General features: G+C 45.1%; 1 protein-coding gene and 1 long non-coding RNA gene across 2 annotated transcripts in view; one reads left to right on the top strand and one right to left on the bottom strand.

Moving 5' to 3' along the window:
- Positions 1–18,103, bottom strand: part of LOC132393414 (uncharacterized) — a 103,225-nt gene that overhangs the window by 70,603 nt on the left and 14,519 nt on the right. The gene's annotated exons all lie outside the window — the stretch shown is intronic.
- Positions 4,482–18,103, top strand: part of LOC132393410 (type 2 lactosamine alpha-2,3-sialyltransferase-like) — a 134,264-nt gene continuing 120,642 nt past the window's right edge. Inside the window, exon 1 of the mRNA XM_059968589.1 lies at positions 4,482–4,827. Coding sequence (XP_059824572.1) covers positions 4,812–4,827 — 16 coding nt within the window. The 5' untranslated portion in view covers positions 4,482–4,811. The remainder of the gene's footprint in view (positions 4,828–18,103) is intronic.

Genomic DNA, 18,103 nt, shown 5'->3' on the forward strand with positions numbered 1-18,103 from the left:
AGGTAAGGCAACTTTGGCAGAACAGACAATGTGGAGATGAAGGTGGGGGGGGGCAAGCAGAACCCGGAAGGCTTGTGGAGCATGGAAGACGGTTTGTTGGTAGCGCCCACCCCTCTACAGACGATTCTGATTTCAGAAGGGCATGGGATTGACCATTGTGCAAGGGGGAAAGTGATAAAGAAGGATGGTTTTTGGTCACCTTATTTACAGGCTTCAGTGGACTTTCTCTTGTCACAGTGCGAGGTATGCACACAGAATGGAGGGTTCGGACATTAGTTATTTGACTGGTTAGAAAGTAGACTCGGAGGATGGGGAGCATGGCTGACAAAGATGGCAATAACTGGCGGTATCGTATTGTTGAGCTGTGCGCTTGTGCTGTGCTGTTTTCTTCCTTGTCTCAAGTCTCTTGTAGAGCGTGCTGCAACCAAACAATTTCGATGCTCGTGGCAATTACTGAAGCAAGCTTAGTGGAGAAAGAAACACCGAAAATGTATCGTTACAGCCTACAATACCTGCAGGATGAACAAGAGCAAAACGACAGTGTGGGAGTGGATTGTAAGGGCTTCTAAGTTTTTTTCCCTGTCTCAGATACAAAAAGGGACAGGTTTTTGGCTCAGCGGCCCAGGGTAATGGTAACTTTGAGGTCTTGGTGCAGAAAATTATAGTTTAACCCGAGATTTGGGAATAAGTGCTTGAGTTTATTGGGGCTTTTGTGCGCGGACTCTTAGTCTTCATTCTCTGTGTGAGACCCTATTGGGTCTCAAAGGGGGGATATATTGGAGTATAAAAGTTGCATTGTTTGCTGTGTAACCAAAACTATGTAGTCAGCTGTGAACTTGCTATTTGCTATGCATGTATCCAATTTAGTAGGAGAATGAAATCTTAAGAATGTAGAAGACAATAGTGTGTTAGTGAGAGGTAGCTAAGAGATGTAGATTATAACATGATTAAGTCAATGGGTAGAAACAATAGTGGCAGATGTACTTGTGATACACAAGTGTAGACTGATTGGATATGCTAATGCAACTAAACCAGGAGATTGCTATAAAAAATGCTATGTACAAGGATCGGTGGGCAATCAGCGACTAGCTCAATGACTGTCTCAGCTTTGATTTTCAAATTAAAGTTTAATACTTCTTGAAGAATCTTCTGCATCTCCTGGTCGTTTGTGGGGCACAAGCAACCACAACACTGGAAGTGTCTGATATAGGTACGCTCTGGTCTCCTCCTTTAATACTGTAAAGCTCCCTGAGTCTAATTCTTAAGCTGTTACCCATTTTTCCTATGTACAGTATAAGATGTGGCGTTGTTTACACTGAATTGCACATACTTAATTCTGCGTGCCAGTTATCCACTCCTTTATCTGGATCCACTTTCCTATGGTCCTTGTTATGTGCACTTTTTAATATTTTTAAATGTTACACAGTCATTAGAGTAGATAGTGTAGAGCAGTGAGCTAAGCACTTCTTCTGGGACCTCCGCAGTGGTGAGGGAAGAACTCATGACAGCATCAGTGAGCTCCTGTGTGAGGCCCAGCTTGTCCTTCCACTTCCTATGGTTACCAATGGCTTCTAAAGGTTGGGGTTTGGGTTTTCTCCTTGGGTTAGAAGTAAGCTGTAGCATAATGACTGGAGATGGGGTAAGACCAAGATCATAAGATATAGGAACAGAATTAGACCATTCAGCCCATCGAGTTTGCACCACCATTCCATCATGACATATTTATTATCCCTTTCAACCCTATTCTCCTGCTTTTCCACCGTAACCTATGATGTCCTGACTAATCAAGAATCTCTCAACCTCCACTTTAACTATACCCAGGGACTTGGCATCCACAGCCATCTCTGGGAATAAATTCCACAGATTAATCATCTTCTAGCTAACAAAATTCCTCCTCACCTCTGTTCTAAAGTGATGTCCCTCTTGGGTTAGAGTCTCCCTGGCCCTAGCCTCCTCCACTATAGAAAACATCCTCTCCACATCCACTCTATTTCGGCCTTTTGATATTCAATATGTTTCAATGAGTTTCCACTCATTCCTCTAAACTCCAGTGAATATAGGCCCAGAGCTAACAAATGTAAAGGGGGTTTCTTCTTTTTTCTTTGTTACTGTGTATGTAATCAAAATGGCTTCTTTGTTTTGTTAAAAGCAGGAATGCTTCTTTGTTGCAAGAGAGTGCTGGAAGCTTGTTTGGGTTAAAATTTACTAATAACGAGAATTGTATTCCTTTGTTAACCAATTGGGATTAATGTTGTTCTTTCTTCTGAGTCTGTAAGCTATTGTTGGCGGGCTTTTGGGGAGATCGGCGCGAGGGGTTGAGAGAGAGGACGCAATGCTGTAAGCTGGGCGAGGAACGGACCCTAAGCAGGGGTCCAAGGCCAGGAGGTACTCCGAGGAGGGGGGATGAAGCTAGATGTGCTTGGTTGACCACTTCGGAGGGTCCTGAGCTGTGAGTCGAGGAGTTCGGAGGGGATCGAATGGTGGCCAGAAGACTTCAGTAATTGAGCTCCAACAGTTGTGCACGAAGTGGTTTGGACTTTGATAAGTTTGGTGCCTTTTCTTTATTTTTTTCTTCATATATACTGTATCATTATTAATCACTTAGTTATAGTAACCTTTATAAATTGTATTCATTTAATCGCTTATGGTGTAGTGTCTGTTTTTGGGCAAGGCGGGGACATCACACAGCATCCACACCAGCTGATTACCCAGCTTGGCGGGGCCGAAGGCTGCTCCCCCTAGACGAGAACGAGCTGAGCGAGCCTGAGGTGACCCAGGGGGTTACATTGTGGGGTGCTCGTCCGGGATTGATTTCTGTGGAAGCTGTGTAATCACCCTCTTTAAATTGTGTCTGCGGCGAAGAGCTGGTGTGCCTTTGTGGGTGTGCAATTGGTGGTTATCTCTGCATGTGTGTTGGGTGGAGTGGCTGTTGGTGCCCCAGAGGGCATTGTTCGGGTACTGACTAGTGCTGACGAATTGGTGGTGGGACCATGGGTTGTCCGTACTGTTTGGAGAGTGAGGAGTGACAGATTGGAATGTTTCAGCAGTGGTGGGCTCCGCCCGATTGTTGGAATAATGTCCAGCCCTGAAGGGGCGGAGCGGACCTCTCAGTTGTTGGGTGAGTGGCAGTGCTTGGCTGAGGGAAAGCGACAGGGACTGGTTGAAAGTTTGAGTAGGCGGGCTGGTGACGTCATTAGAACTGTCAGGCGCAATTACCTCGAAGTGACAGCTGCCAGTTCTGGGAAAGTGTGGGAAAATGCGTGTGGTTCGACTGGAAGTCAAATGCCACAGCTGGGGAGCTTATCATATCTGTGGCAGGAGATTTGTGGAAAGTTTTTAGGATATCCCTTTTGGCTAGGGGGGCAGATAAATTGCTTGCGGTGCCAAGGGGATCTGCCAAGGGGATCAGTTGTTCCGTTGATTCGCGAGGTGTCGGGAAACTTAGAGGAGGCCCAGTGGGGGAACGGCTTGGGGTCTCTGGGGAAGCACGTTCCCAGCAATGTACCAACGAATTCCCGAAAGGAGCAGACCCTATTCCTGAAGGCTTAGAGGGACCAAGCGCACAGATGTTGTTACGGATGGATGGAAGTCGTTAAAGCCATCCTTGGCACTGGGGCGCCGGTTAAGTTGCTGTACAGTTTGTTTTATAACCGTTATTGGAAGCATTTACCCTTGACGACTTTGAGGACACTGGAGATTTGGGGTACCAGTGCCGGTGATTATCCAGACGACGGTTGTTGGTCAGTGAAAATGGAGTTCTTAGAGGCAAATGTGGAGGTGACTGAGGTTCATGAATCATTAATGCTGATGTGTCCGGACACTGTTGAGACTGGCAGCATTTCTGTTCTAGAGAGAACCAATATCCTGTTGGTGCGCTTGGGGGCCTGCCCGGAGGAGGCGGGTGAGCGCTGTTTGGAGGCATTGTCGATGCACCCAGAGTTTCGAGCTGCTTGTGCGGACGTATGTAGCGGCACTGGGCTGATACAGAATTCAAACAAGAGCCGGTGGTGGTACGGCCTGGGGGAAGTATCTGAGTGTGAGACCCTCTTAGTGGATGCTGCGAAATACCACGAGGGAGGGGAGTTGACTGCTGAAGACACCTCGGTGAGAGAAAGGTTGCGACAACTGGCCCCTGAAGCCATGGAAGATGTAGGCAGCATGTGTGTGAATTATATTGCGCTGAAGAGTCAGTGACCAGAATATGGCCCTGAGGGCCGAAGAGGCGATGGCCTATCTGAGTGGTGCGAAGTGGTTTAAGGTGCTGGATCTGAGGAGTGGATGTTGCCAGATCCCGATGAGTGGGGCTGACAAGGAGAAGATGGCCATTATAAATCCCCTAGGAGACTTCTGGTCCGAAAATATGCCACAGGGCATATCTGGAGCCTTTGCAACCTTCCTGCGGGGCAGGTAGAAGACCATGGGGGATGTGGAGGTGTTTGGAGTTTTGGCGTATGTGGATGATCTCTTGGTATTTGGATTTGCCTCAGGAGAATATGAAGTGAGGTCATTGCAGGAGCAGCTGAGAACTACAGAGTTAAAGTGTTTTCTGGACACGTGCCAGGGCTGGCGAAGGTCACAGCTCGTGAGTGACTGTCTCTACAGAATTAAGTTTGAAATGATGATGGAGAGACTGGAGAAAGTTGATCTGGAAGAAGTCATGAGGAAGAAAAAGGTGGAGGGAAGTGCAGTGAATACTGAACAAGAGGCTGAAGAGACTGCAGGAGCAGTGCAGGCCACGTCTTTCCGTTTGGAGAAGATCAAACAGCAGCTACCGATCGCAGAAATGAGGAAGAATACAGATTCCATGGATAATGTGCTGGATGTGTGGTACATGCTGCCTTTTGCTGACTTTCCCTCGATTGAGGAAGAGACCTTTGGCCCTTCTCCCACTGAGTCAGATGTAGTGGGGAGGGTTAGCTTTGTGCAGTGTGGGGCATGAGTGAGAGGTTGAGAGAGGAGTTGGTAGTGGGCCCAAGGTATCCCCAGTTGTGTCCTAGCCTGAAGGGTTTAGGTGAGGGGGTACGGAGGTCTCAGAAGGGTTAGGGAACTCCCAGATAGTTGGCCTAGGTAGTGCCTGAGGAACAGGGCGTGAGGTTTACTGTGTGGGGAGGAGATGTCACTGCTTGTGTTTGAGTTACGGTGTGTTGGCAGGAAAGGTGGCGAGTTATTTAATAGTCATGAGGACATGACTTTTATTTGGTGGGGGAGAGTGTAATGGGGGTTTCTTTTTTTTTGTTGCTGTGTATGTAATCAAAATGGCTTCTTTGTTTTGTTAAAAGCAGGAATGCTTCTTTGTTGCAAGAGAGTGTTGGAAGCTTGTTTGGGTTAAAATTTACTGATAACGAGAATTGTATTCCTTTGTAAACCAATTGGGATTAATGTTGTTCTTTCTTCTGAGTCTGTAAGCTATTGTTGGCAGGCTTTTGGGCAGATCGGCGCGAGGGGTTGAGGGAGAGGATGCAATGCTGTAAGCTGGGCGAGGAACGGACCCTAAGCGGGGGTCCAAGGCCAGGAGGTACTCCGAGGAGGGGGGATGAAGCTAGATGTGCTTGGTTGACCACTTCGGAGGGTCCTGAGCTGTGAGTCGAGGAGTTCGGAGGGGATCGAATGGTGGCCAGAAGACTTCAGTAATTGAGCTCCGACAGTTGTGCACGAAGTGGTTTGGACTCTGAAAAGTTTGGTGCCTTTTCTTTATTTTTTTCTTCATATATACCATATCATTACTAATCACTTAGTTATAGTAACCTTTATAAATTGTACTCATTTAATCGCATATGGTGTACTGTCTGTTTTTGGGACATCACACAGCATCCACACCAGCTGATTACCCAGTTTGGCTGCTTCCCCTAGACGAGAATGAGCTGAGCGAGCCTGACGCGACCCAGGGAGTTACACAAACATTCCTCATATTTTAAACCTTTCATTCCTGGAACCATTCTCCTGAACCTCCTTGGGACTCTCTCCAATACCAGCACATCTTTTCTTAGATAAGGTGTCCAAAACTGTTCATAATACTCCAAGTGCAGTCTAGCTAATGCCTTATAAAGCCTTAACATTACAACTAGCTTTTATATTTCAGTCCTCTCAAAATGAATACCAACATTGCGTTTGCCTTCCTTACCACCGGCTCAAACTGCAAGTTAGCCTTTAGGGAAACCTGCACGAGGATTCCTAAGTGCCTTCGCACCTCTGAATTCTGTTTTTTCTCTCCGTTTAGAAAATAATCTACACCTTTATTCCTTCCACCAAAGTACATGACCATACACTTCCTTATACTGTATTCTATCTGCCACTTCTTTGCCCAGTCTCTTAATCTAAGTCCTCTGTAGACACTTTGCTTCCTCAGCACTACCTGCCCCTCCATCAATCTTTGTCCATCATCCAATTCATTTGCATATAACTTGAAAAGAAGTGGTCCCAACACCAATCCCTGTGGAGCACCACTAGTCACTGGAAGCCGATCAGAAAAGTCCGCCTTTATTCCCATTCTTTGCCTTCTGCCAGTCAGCCAATCTTCTATTCATGCTAGTATCTTTCCTATAATGCTATGGGCTCTAGTTTAGCGGTCTCATATGCAGCACCCCATCAAAGGCCTAATGAAAATCAGGTAAGGTTAAGGACTGGGTCAGGTTCAAGAGTTGAGCTTTGGGTCAGGGACAGGGCTAGGGTTAGCAAAGAGGGCTGCTGTTATAAATTTTGTTATGAGTCAGGCTTTAGTGTTAGGGATGAGTTCATTCCACAGGTCAGCTATGGATCAGGAAGGGTATTTAGAGTTAAGCATTAATGTTAGATGAACGAATTACAAATCAGATAGAGACAGGGTTCATGCTTAAGATTTGAGGTTGAGGCTTGGGTGAGTATCAAGGTTTGATGTTAGGGATTTGCTTATTATGACTTGAGATTTTGGTCAGAAAGAGTGGGTGCTGGATCTTTTGCTGATAAGCTGTGATATCAGACTGTCTGATCTCCAGTCTTATTCTTTGCAACTTCACTGTGTTACAGATGTGTTGCTGTGTTAAATTAGTGACAATTCAAAAAATTGTTTACTACGTTTTTTACAAACTTCCTTTGAAACATCCTGAGATTGGAAATAATGCCTCAGAATTCATTGTCCATCCCTGACTCTCTGTCTCTGTCTCTGTGTGGAAGAAAATTAAGAGGAAAATTAAATTTTGTTGTCAAACGTGACTAGCTAAATATTGTTCAATATTTGGGTTATGAGGGTGACAAAGTGCAGACACCGCCTTGCTTGTGTGAGCTAACAATAGCTAGCAATAAATCACTGATAAGCATTGTTAACCTTTACCTGAGATTATCTAGTTAATATTTGAACTGACTGCAGATGTGAAATTTTAATTTTGTTTATCACGTGGGAACTTCGTAGACTTGCTGATACCTAATAATAACTTGCTTCTTGAAATTGCTAACCAAGTATGTTTAGCTGTTGGCTATTGCCCAAAATTTACCGTATAAATTTAAGATGTAACTTGACATTGGTAAGGCAATGGCTCCCTGTGATTATGTATTAATCCGTTAACTGTATACCAAGGTCTGTGTCTTTATTTCTTTTCCATAATGGGGTAAAGTCTCATACAGTAATTCTGTAATCCTGCGATGAAATTTTTACTGTAAAATGTGGTAACAGGGTAAATTCCCATTCATTTCCATTCTCTCCCTCCCTCCCTCTCTCCCTTCTCTCTTCTTCTGTCTACCTCAATAACCATAAAACCATATAACAATCACAGCACGGAAACAGGCCATCTCGGCCCTCCTAGTCCATGCCGAACTCTTAATCTCACCTAGTCCCACCTACCTGCACTCAGCCCATAACCCTCCACTCCTTTCCTGTCCATATACCTATCCAATTTTACCTTAAATGACACAACTGAACTGGCCTCTACTACTTCTACAGGAAGCTCATTCCACACAGCTATCACTCTCTGAGTAAAGAAATACCTCCTCGTGTTTCCCTTAAACTTCTGCCCCCTAACTCTCAAATCATGTCCTCTCGTTTGAATCTCCCCTACTCTCAATGGAAACAGCCTATTCACGTCAACTCTATCTATCCCTGTCAAAATTTTAAATACCTCGATCAAATCCCCCCTCAGCCTTCTACGCTCCAATGAATAGAGACCTAACTTGTTCAACCTTTCTCTGTAACTTAAGTGCTGAAACCCAGGTAACATCCTAGTAAATCGTCTCTGCACTCTCTCTAATTTATTGATATCTTCCCTATAATTCGGTGACCAGAACTGCACACAATATTCCAAATTTGGCCTTACCAATGCCTTGTACAATTTTAACATTACATCCCATCCTTCATCCCATCATTACATCCAATCTCCATCCTTCTGAGGTGGTTCCCTCTTTGGTTGTTGGCCATGAGATTGCAATTCTGTTATGGGAAAAAGCTGTCACCGTCTCCCTTGGGTCTTGATGAGGTCACACCACCAGGTATGAACTCATTGTGACATTGCTTGGTGTTGTCAAGGTATCAATTGTTTCTATTTAATATGTATTGTCCTCATTGTTACCTGATCTATAAGAACCATTCTGTTCCTTTTTGCTGTTAGTCTCTACTGGTAGGCCATCCAACACATCTGTGTGAGCATAACTGTGTGTGAAGGTGTTGGGGATCTGGTTTGGAGGGACCGAGGCGTGCAGAAAGAACTGGTGGGAGCGGACTGCCAAGGTGAAACAGAAACTGGGGCTGTGGGGAGGGCGCTCCCTTTCGGTAACAGGCAAGAATCTTGTCACCGGGTGTGAGGTGCTCTCAGGTCTGTTGTACTTGGCGTGGGTGTGGCCCATCCCCCACTCCTGCAGCTTGGAAATCACCATCTTCAGATTTGTCTGGCGATTGAGGATGGAGCGTGTCAGACGGGCCATCATGCACAGATCCCTGGACAATGGGGGCAAGAATGTCCCCAATATTGCCCTCACCCTGATGGCCAGCTTCGTGTGTGGCTGCATCAGGTTGCGTGTGGATCCCAGATACGAGGGCCCAAAGTACCACTATGTGCCCAGGCTCTACCTGTCACCCTGGCTGCGAAGGATAGGTCTGGCCCCAGTCCCACGCAATGCCCCAGTCAGCTGGTCGTTGCTGACATACCTGTCCTTCGTAGAAAAGTTCTTCCAGGTCAGCGCCTTTGACCACAAGGCTATTGGACAATGGCCGGCATGTGATGTCCTGCAGGTGCTGCAGGAGAAGGACATGATGGACACAGTGGGGTGGTTCCCTGAGCAGACTGTCCAGTACATCTGGCAAATTGCCTCATCGTCAGACCTCACAAACAGGCACCAAGACATTGCCTGGCTGGCGGAGAGAGGGTCCCTCCTGTACACCTGGAACGTCATCTCCACACCCTGCTGCCCACGGGAGGACTGCAATGAGGTAGAGTCAGTGACTCACCTCTTTGCACTCGGTGGGTTCGCGAAAAAGGTGTGGAGGAGGATGGAAGGGATGGTGTCAAGGTTCATGCCCAGCAGCTGCGTAACTGAGGACTCCCTGATTTACGAGCTGTTCCCGGGAATGCACATGGAGACAAACATCCGGTGCTGCTGGCAGGTCATCAACCCGGTGAAGGACGCTCGTTGGTCAGCCCAAAACTTGATGGTCTACCAGCACAAGGAGATGTCCGTGGCTGAGTGCTGCCAGCTGGCACATTCTCGCCCGCAGGAATACGTGCTGAGGGATGCACTCAGGCTTGGTGCAGCCACCGTGAAGGCCCGTTGGGGAAGGACCACAGTTTAAGGTTCATCACCTGCAGGAGTGGGAGGGGTCAGGTGGGGAGAAGGATACCCCTCATCAACAGTGTGGATAGATGAGTCAACATGGTGCCCCAGGAGTGGCTGGAAATGTATAGACTATAAAGGAACTTTGGTAAAGGAATGAAAGTCAATGCCTGGATGTTTATTGTTAATAATTTTTATTTTATTGTAAATATGTCTTTAATCCTTGCCGAAAGTTTGAGAGTCAATGAATGGTTTATTGTAAGCATCTTTAATTTGAATAGGAACAGAGAGCCAACACGTAATTTATTGTAAATAACTTAACTTATTGTATAAGGACTCAGATTTAACAAATGTTTTTTTCTATGTAAATAACATTATTTTGTAATATTCCTGAATAAAGTATTTTTGGAAAAAAGAAAAAAAAGTAACTGCCCTGAATCAATGAGAGTCAACGCCTGAATGTTTATCGTTAATAATTTTATTTTATTGTAAATAAGTCTTTAATCCTTCACTAAAGTTAGAGAGTCAATGAATGTTTTATTGTAAACATCTTTAATTTGAATAGGAACGCATAATTTATTGTAAATAACTTTATTTATTGTATAAGGACTCAGATTTAATGAGTGTTTTTTTCTCTGTAAATAACTTTATTTTGTAATATTTCTGAATAAAGTATTTTTGGAGAAAAAATAAACTGTGCCCTGAATCTGTCCCTTTACCCTTTCATTGTCGAAAATAATGTATCAGTGTCGCTTATATACTTAATTGCGGTATGAGAAATTTTTTTGACTAATTTATTATATTCCATTTAAACTGGCAGATTACAACCTACAAAGGCCCAGATCTCCTGAAGGTGAGATACATGAAAGTCAAGACCTGCATGAGATACAGGCGGTGGCTGTGGTATCCAGGGATGTGGCACTTGTAGTTGGGAAGACGGAACTTCCCAGCTACCAAGTGGAAAGTATGTCAGGCCTGAACAGGCAGACACCTCCCAGTCTCCTTCGAGCTAACAGGAGTCGCCTGCTACTTGTTTCCAACTTATGACCTGTAGCCTATTTAAACCAGCTCTCATCCACAGTCCTGATTCACCCATCAAATCAGCCATTCTCAACTAGTTGGTCCTAGCCTTCAGTTACATTGTTATGTTAAGTATCTGTTCTGTCTTATTTTGTGGCCCCTTGTGGCTTGTTGTTTTGAGTTTTTTTATTAAAGTAATAAAAATTGTTAAATTGTCTCTGCTGCTCTGCATTTGTTTCAAGCCTCCTCTACATTTCCTGACAGTATGGGTGATCCAACAGAGTTTGTTTGCCCAAAGGAATTTGTCCACTGACATGACTACATTGACCACACGCTCGCCACTCTCAACCAACTCTCTCTCTCGTTACTGCAACCCTGTGCAAGTCAACATCCTCCCTTGGAGCCCTGGATTCCAGTGCCTGAACGTTTCAACGGATCCCCAACCCAATGCCACAACTACCTGTCCCAGTGCATCCTGCACATTGAGCTGCAGCCATGCCTGTATCTTACAGACTGAGCCAAGATTGCCTGCGTCATCTGTCTCTTGATTGGCTGAGCTCTGACCTGGGCTGACAGGGACAATAAAACCGCCATCTGCAATAAATAGGAGGAACTCACTGCAAAGATGTGTTAGATTTTGACCATTCAGGACGTGGAAAGGAGATACTTCACCTGCGTCAAGGCTGATGTTTGGTGATGGATTACGCTATGAGATATTGACCCTCATGACATAATGCTGGAATGCAGAACTGCTGCAGGCCCATTAACATTATGGCTTCTTGGAGTGCTTGAAAGGTGAGCTATCTACCTGGGAGATGCCCACCGACCTTGAAAGCCGTATCACTTTGGCCCTCTGCATTTGACGAGTTTCTAATGGAATGACCCTCTAGATCACCACCAGAACTCCTGTTCCAATCCAGAACCATTCCAGGCTGTAGTACCATCATCAGCAACATCTCCAGAATACATGCAGTTAAGGAGTGCTGCCAAACTGAGACTATCTTGTACCCCTTCTGTATTACAGCCACTGTCAGATGTTCCTTGGGGCCTGGGATGGTCAGAGCATGCACACAACCTGCGCACATGAGCGTTGGAGAGCTTGGTGATCAACCTATTCCTCCTTATTAACTCAGCCAACACTCCCCTCATCTTGGGTTACCCTAGCTCTCAATTCAAAACCCTCACTTTGCCTGGTCATCCAGTTCACTGCTGAGTTGAGGACCCACCTGGCAGACCACCTGCATACAACGTTGGTTGACTTTACCCTGTAAATCTGTGGAAATGGGGGAAACCCTCAACCTCACCAAACTCCGAAAGGAATACCACAATTTAGCCATCACCTTCATTAAAATGGAAGCCAGCACTCTGCTTCCGCACAACTGCACATCAACCTCCTCCTGGCACCACTCCTGTGGTTGCCTCCCCAAGGTTGTCTGTTCTTCCCCTCATTCTAAGACACAAGCAATGAATGCCGAACTGCTACAACACAGCTTCATTCAACCAACCAAGTCCCCAGCTGGTGCAGGATTCTTCTTTGACATAAAGAAAGATATGGGTTTCTGTCCCTGCATTATCTACCGTGGACTCAACAAAATCACCATGAACTACTACCCTCTCCTTTTGATAGATAGTGCTATTGAAACACTCTATGGGGCCCAGATCTTCATCAAACTGAATATATGAAGTATGTACAATTTGATCCTAGGGGATGAGTGGAAGATGGTGCTCATAACACCCACTGGCCACTACAAATATTTGGTGATGCTTTTTGGATCTTCCAACGGTCCAGTCATTTTCCAAGCCATTCGTTAGATCCTCCAGAACAAGCTACACAGTTATGTGTTCATCTATCACAATGACATCCTCATCTTCTCCAAATGCCCCCAAGACTTCGTCTGTCACATCTGTTCAATGCTTCAGCATCTCCTTGAAAACAAACTGTACTGAAAGTTAGAGAAATACCCCAAGGCTTAACCATGGACCAAGGGAAAGCAAGTGCTGTTGTTGAATGGGCCTGACCACGCTCCTCACGGCTATAGTGCTTCTCCAACCTCTACTGCCATGCCATTAGAAACTATACCCAAATTGCTGCTCCTCTCACCTACTCATGGATAACTTGGTCTGCTACTGCTTTTGAGGAGCTCAAGAAATGTTTCACCAACACTCATTCAACGCCATCTAAGTCCCTCCAGACATTTTGTGGTAGGGGTGGATGCACCTGATGTGGACACGGGGGCCATCCTCTCCCAGTGAGGATTGGATGAGAAGATACACTCTGTGCTGCCTTCTTGCACAAGGTCAACCCCACATACCTCTGCTATAGAGTAGGGGATGGAATATAAATAGGCCTTGGAGGAAAGGAGACGTTGGCTAAGGGAAACACCAAACTCTTCCTGATCTGGACTAACCACCAGAACTTCATATCCATACAACAGACCCACCAACTAACCCCACATCAGGCTCGCTTGCCCTCTTCCAGCAATTCAATTTCACCACCTCCTACTGAACCAGCTCCAAGACACCCTGTCATGACAGTTCGATCCAGCAGAAACAGAGATTGACCCTTAGCCCCTCATTCCATCTTCACAGATCCTCACTGCAATCATCTGGGATCTTGGGAAACTGATACATCAGGCCCTGCAGTGTGAGCCTGCTTTGGCTGACATAGCTAACGTATGTGTTGGCCATTGTGCTCTCTGAGGCAATCCAGTGGGCCCACTCTCACTCTTCTCTGGCCATCCAGGTGAAAAACAGTCCCTGGATTTACTGCAACACTGGTTCTGGCGGCCCACAATGATCACAAATATTCATCAATTTGTGCCCAATCCAATTCTTCCAACCAGCAGCCCTCTGGGTCCCATGACTTCTACCAAATCCCTTAGTGCCTGTGGTCCTACATTGCTATAGATTTCATTGCATATTTGCCACCTTTTGTTGAGTGATCATGACAGTGTTGGACCGGTTCTGCAAGGCTGCCCGCTTCATTGCTATCTCCAAACTTCCATCAGCTTCTGAGATGGAGGATCTGGTTCTCCAACATATAGTTTACCTCTAAAGTTTCCCTCGGGACATTGTGAAAGACTGGGGCTTATGCTTCCTCTCCCGCTTCTGGTATGCCTTCTGCTCCCTCTTCCTCATTTCAGTGAGTTTGTCCCCTGGCTATCATCCATAGACCAACAGTCAGTCAGGAAGAGCAAATCAGCAAGTGGAGAGGATTTTACAATGCTTTGCTACCTCTAACACTTCGACATGGAAGAAGTAGTTGCTTTGGGCAGAATTGTCCCACAATCTACACATCTCCTCTTCCACAGGCATGTCACCCTTTGAAGTGCTTCTTTGCTGCCAATCTCGGAGGTACCCTGTAGAGGAGCAAACTGTGGAGGTTCCATCTACTAGGTTCCTGGTTTGCCAATGCTGGAATACTTGAAAGAGGGCAAGGAGGGCCATCCTGGCTGCCAACTATGCCTATAGTTGTCAGGTCAACCACCATTGGTGCCCAACCAGACTACTCTGGCCTGAAGACAGTGCCTGGCTGCCCACCTGATAACAATACGTGTGCACCGACTCCCACAAGCTCATGCCCTGTTTCATCGGTCCCTTCAAGGTCACCCAACACATCAATCCAGTCACTTACCATCCCCAGCTGCCAACATTGCTCAGGATCACACTGATCTTCCATGTGTCTTGCTTCAAGCCTGCTGTGCATAGACCAACCAATCCATCTGAGCCTGCACCTGTAGGATGGTGGAAGGTGGTCCAGTGTACATGGATCACTGGTTGATGGATTCATGCCATCATAGTACCTGGTTGACTAGAAAGGGTGCGGCTCAGAAAGCCGCAGTCAGTTCGGATTGGCAAGATTATCTCCTCCACACTCTCCATCAGCACAGGAGCACTGCAAAGATGTGTGCTTAGCCTCCTGCTCTACTTGTTTTACATCTATGACTGTGTGGCTGAGTACAGCTCCAACAACCTATACGTTTGCTGATAATACATACACAACGCTGGAATAGCTCAACAGATCAGGCAGCATCCATGAGAAAAGAGTAGCCAACGTTTCAGGCCGAGACCCTTCACCAGGAAGGGTCTTTCCTGATGAAGAGTCTCTTCCTGAAACGTTGGCTACTCTTTTCTCACAGATGCTGCCTGGCCTGCTGAGTTTTTCCAGCGTTGTGTACGTATTATTTGATCCACAGCATCTGCAGTTGCATTTTTGTGTTCAAGTTTGCTGATGTTGTGGGCTGTAACAAAGGTGGTGATGAACCAGCATACAGGAGGGAGATTAAAAATTGGCAGAGTGGTGTAACAACAACAACCTCTCACTCAATGTCAATAAGACCAAGGAGCTGATTGTAGGCTTCAGGAGAGGGCAACCAGAGGTTCATGAGCCAGTAATCTTCAGTGAACCAGAAGTGGAGAGGATCAGTAACTTTTTCTTGGGTGTTACTACTCAGAGGACCTTTGGAGGTTCAGCACATCATCAAAAGTCTTGGCAAACTTCTATAGATGTATCATGGAAAGTGTGCGGACTGGCTGCATTGGAGCCTGATATGGGAATACCCCTGCTTTTGAGCGTAAAATCCTACAAAAGGAAGTAGATTCAGCCTAGTTCATCACAGGTAAAACCCTCACAACAATTCAGCACATCTACATGAAACATTGCCGTAGAAAAGCAGCATCCATCATCAAAGATCCTCGCCACCCAGGCCATGCTCTTTTCTTACTGCTGCCATCAGATAGAAGGTACAAGTGCTTCAAGACTCACACCACCAAGTTCAAGAACAGTTACTACCCCCCAACCATCATGCTCTTGAACAAAAGGGTCTAACTACACTCATTCTAGTACTGGAGTTCCCACACCTGATGGTTTAATTTTAAGGACACGTCTATCTTGTAACTTCATGCTCATTATTTATTGCTATTTATTTATATCTGCATTCACAGTTTGTTGTGCATTGATCCTGCTTACAGTTATTGTTCTATATATTTGCTCAGTATTCCCACGGACAAAGAATCTCAGTATTACATGTGGTGACGTGTATGTACTTTGATAACAAATTTTATTTTGACCTTTAAACTCCTGACAATTTAATCTGCCCTCACTCAAACTTATCAGTTTATGGCTTGCTGCACGGCGACAGTGAAGGCTGTCATGAGCTTGAGGAACAGCCCTCACTGTTACCATGCAGCAGGACATACATTGATACGTCTGTAAACATCATAGACTTGAAGCCTCGAGTCTGATCTCTAAAGCGGCTCTATGTGTGAGTAGATGGCTTAGGATGGGGGGCAGTGAGCATGTGAGGCTCCTTTGGATGCCAACATAAGACCATAAGATTTAGGAGCAGAATTAAGCCATTTGGCCCATCGGGTCTGTTCTGCCATTTCATCATGGTGGATGCATTTCCTTCTCAGCTCCAATCTCCTGCTTTCATGTCCTGACTAATCAAGAATCTATCAACCTCTGCCTTAAATATACCCTATGCCTTGGCCTTCACAGCCACCTGTGACAATGAATTCCACAGATTCACCACTCTCTGGCTAAAGAAACTCTTCCTCATCTCTATTCTGGATGGACATCCCTGTATTCTGAGGCTGTATCCCCTGGCCTTAGGCTCCCATAAGAAACATCCATAAGAAACATCCTTTTCAAATCTACTCTGCCAAAGCCTTTCAATATACCATATGTTTCAGTGAATTCCAGTGAGTACAGGCTCAGAGCTATTAAACGTTGTTCATGTAATAACCATTTCAATCCCAGAATCATTTTCTTAAACATCCATTGAACCCTCTGCAATGTAAGCACTTCCTTTCTTAGATAGGGGCCCAAAATTGCTCACAATACTCCAAATGAGGCCTCATCAGTGCCTTATGAGCTCTTAACATTACATCCTTGCTTTTATATTCTAAACCTCTTGAAATTAATGCTAACATTGCATATGTCTTCCACCAATTCAAACTGCAAATTAACATTTGGGAATCCTGCACAAGGACTCCCAACTTTCTTTGCACCTCAGATTATTTGAATTTTCCCTCTATTTAGAAAATAGCTTACACTTTTATTTATTCTACCTAAGTGCATGACCATACACTTCCGCACACTGTATTCTATCTGCAACTTCTTTGCCCATTCTTCTAATCTGTCAAAGTCCTTCTGTACCATCTCTGCTTCCTCAACATGAAGTGCGCCTCCAACTATCCTTGTATCATCTGCAAAATTGGCCACAAAGCCATCAATTCCTTCATCCAAATCATTGACATATAGTTTATAAAGAAGTGCTCCCAACACAGATACCTGTGAATCATCACTAGTCACCGGTAACCAACCAGAAAAGGCTCCCTTTATTCCCACTCTTTGCCTCCTGCCAATGCTCAATCCATGCGAGTATCTTTCCTGTAATACCATGGGTTCTGAGTTGTTAAGCAGCCTCATGTGTGGCACCTTGTCAAAGGCCTTCTGAAAACATAAGTATGCAACATCAACCAATTCTCCTTTGCCTATCCTGCTTGTTATTTCTCCAAAGAATTCTAACAGATTTGTCAGCAAGATTTTCTCTTAAGGAAACCATGCTGACTTTTATCATCTACCTCCAAGGACCCCGAAACTTCATCCTTAACAATCGACTCCAACATCTTCTCAACCACTGAGGTCAGAGTAACTGGCCCATAACTTCCTTTCTTCTGCCTTTCTCCCTTCTTGAAGAGTGGAATGACATTTGCAATTTTCCAGTGCTCCAGAACTATGCCAGTATCTAGTGATTCTTGAAAGAGCATTATTAATGCCTCCGCAATTTCTTCAGCCATTTCTTTCAGAACTCTAGTGTGTAGATCACCTGGTCCTGGTGTCTTATTTACTTTCAGACCTTTCACCTTTCCAAGCACCTTCTCTCTAGTAATAGTAACTGAACTCACTTTGTCCCCTAACACTTTGGAACTTCCACCATACTGCTAGTGTCTTCCACAGTGAGGACAGTCCCAAAATATTTAGTCAGTTCATCCATCATTTCCTTGTCCCCCCATTACTACCTCTCCAGCATCATTTTCAGGTGATTGGATATCTACTCTCGACTTTCTTTTACTCTTTATATTTCTGAAGAAACTTTTGGTATCCACTTTAATATTACTGGCTAGCTTATTTCTGTATTCCATCTTTTCCTTCTTTATGACTTTTTTTAGTTGCTTTCCTTGGGTTTTTAAAAGCTACCCAATCCTCTAACTTCCCATTATTTTTTGTTCTATTATGCTACCTCTCTTTTGCTTTTATGTTGGCTTTGATATCCCTTGTCAGCTACAGTTGCGTCATCCTTCCTGCAGAATACTGCTTCATCTTTGGGATGTATCTATCCTATAT

Source organism: Hypanus sabinus, chromosome 4 (assembly GCF_030144855.1).
Source record: "Hypanus sabinus isolate sHypSab1 chromosome 4, sHypSab1.hap1, whole genome shotgun sequence".
NCBI lineage: Eukaryota > Metazoa > Chordata > Chondrichthyes > Myliobatiformes > Dasyatidae > Hypanus > Hypanus sabinus.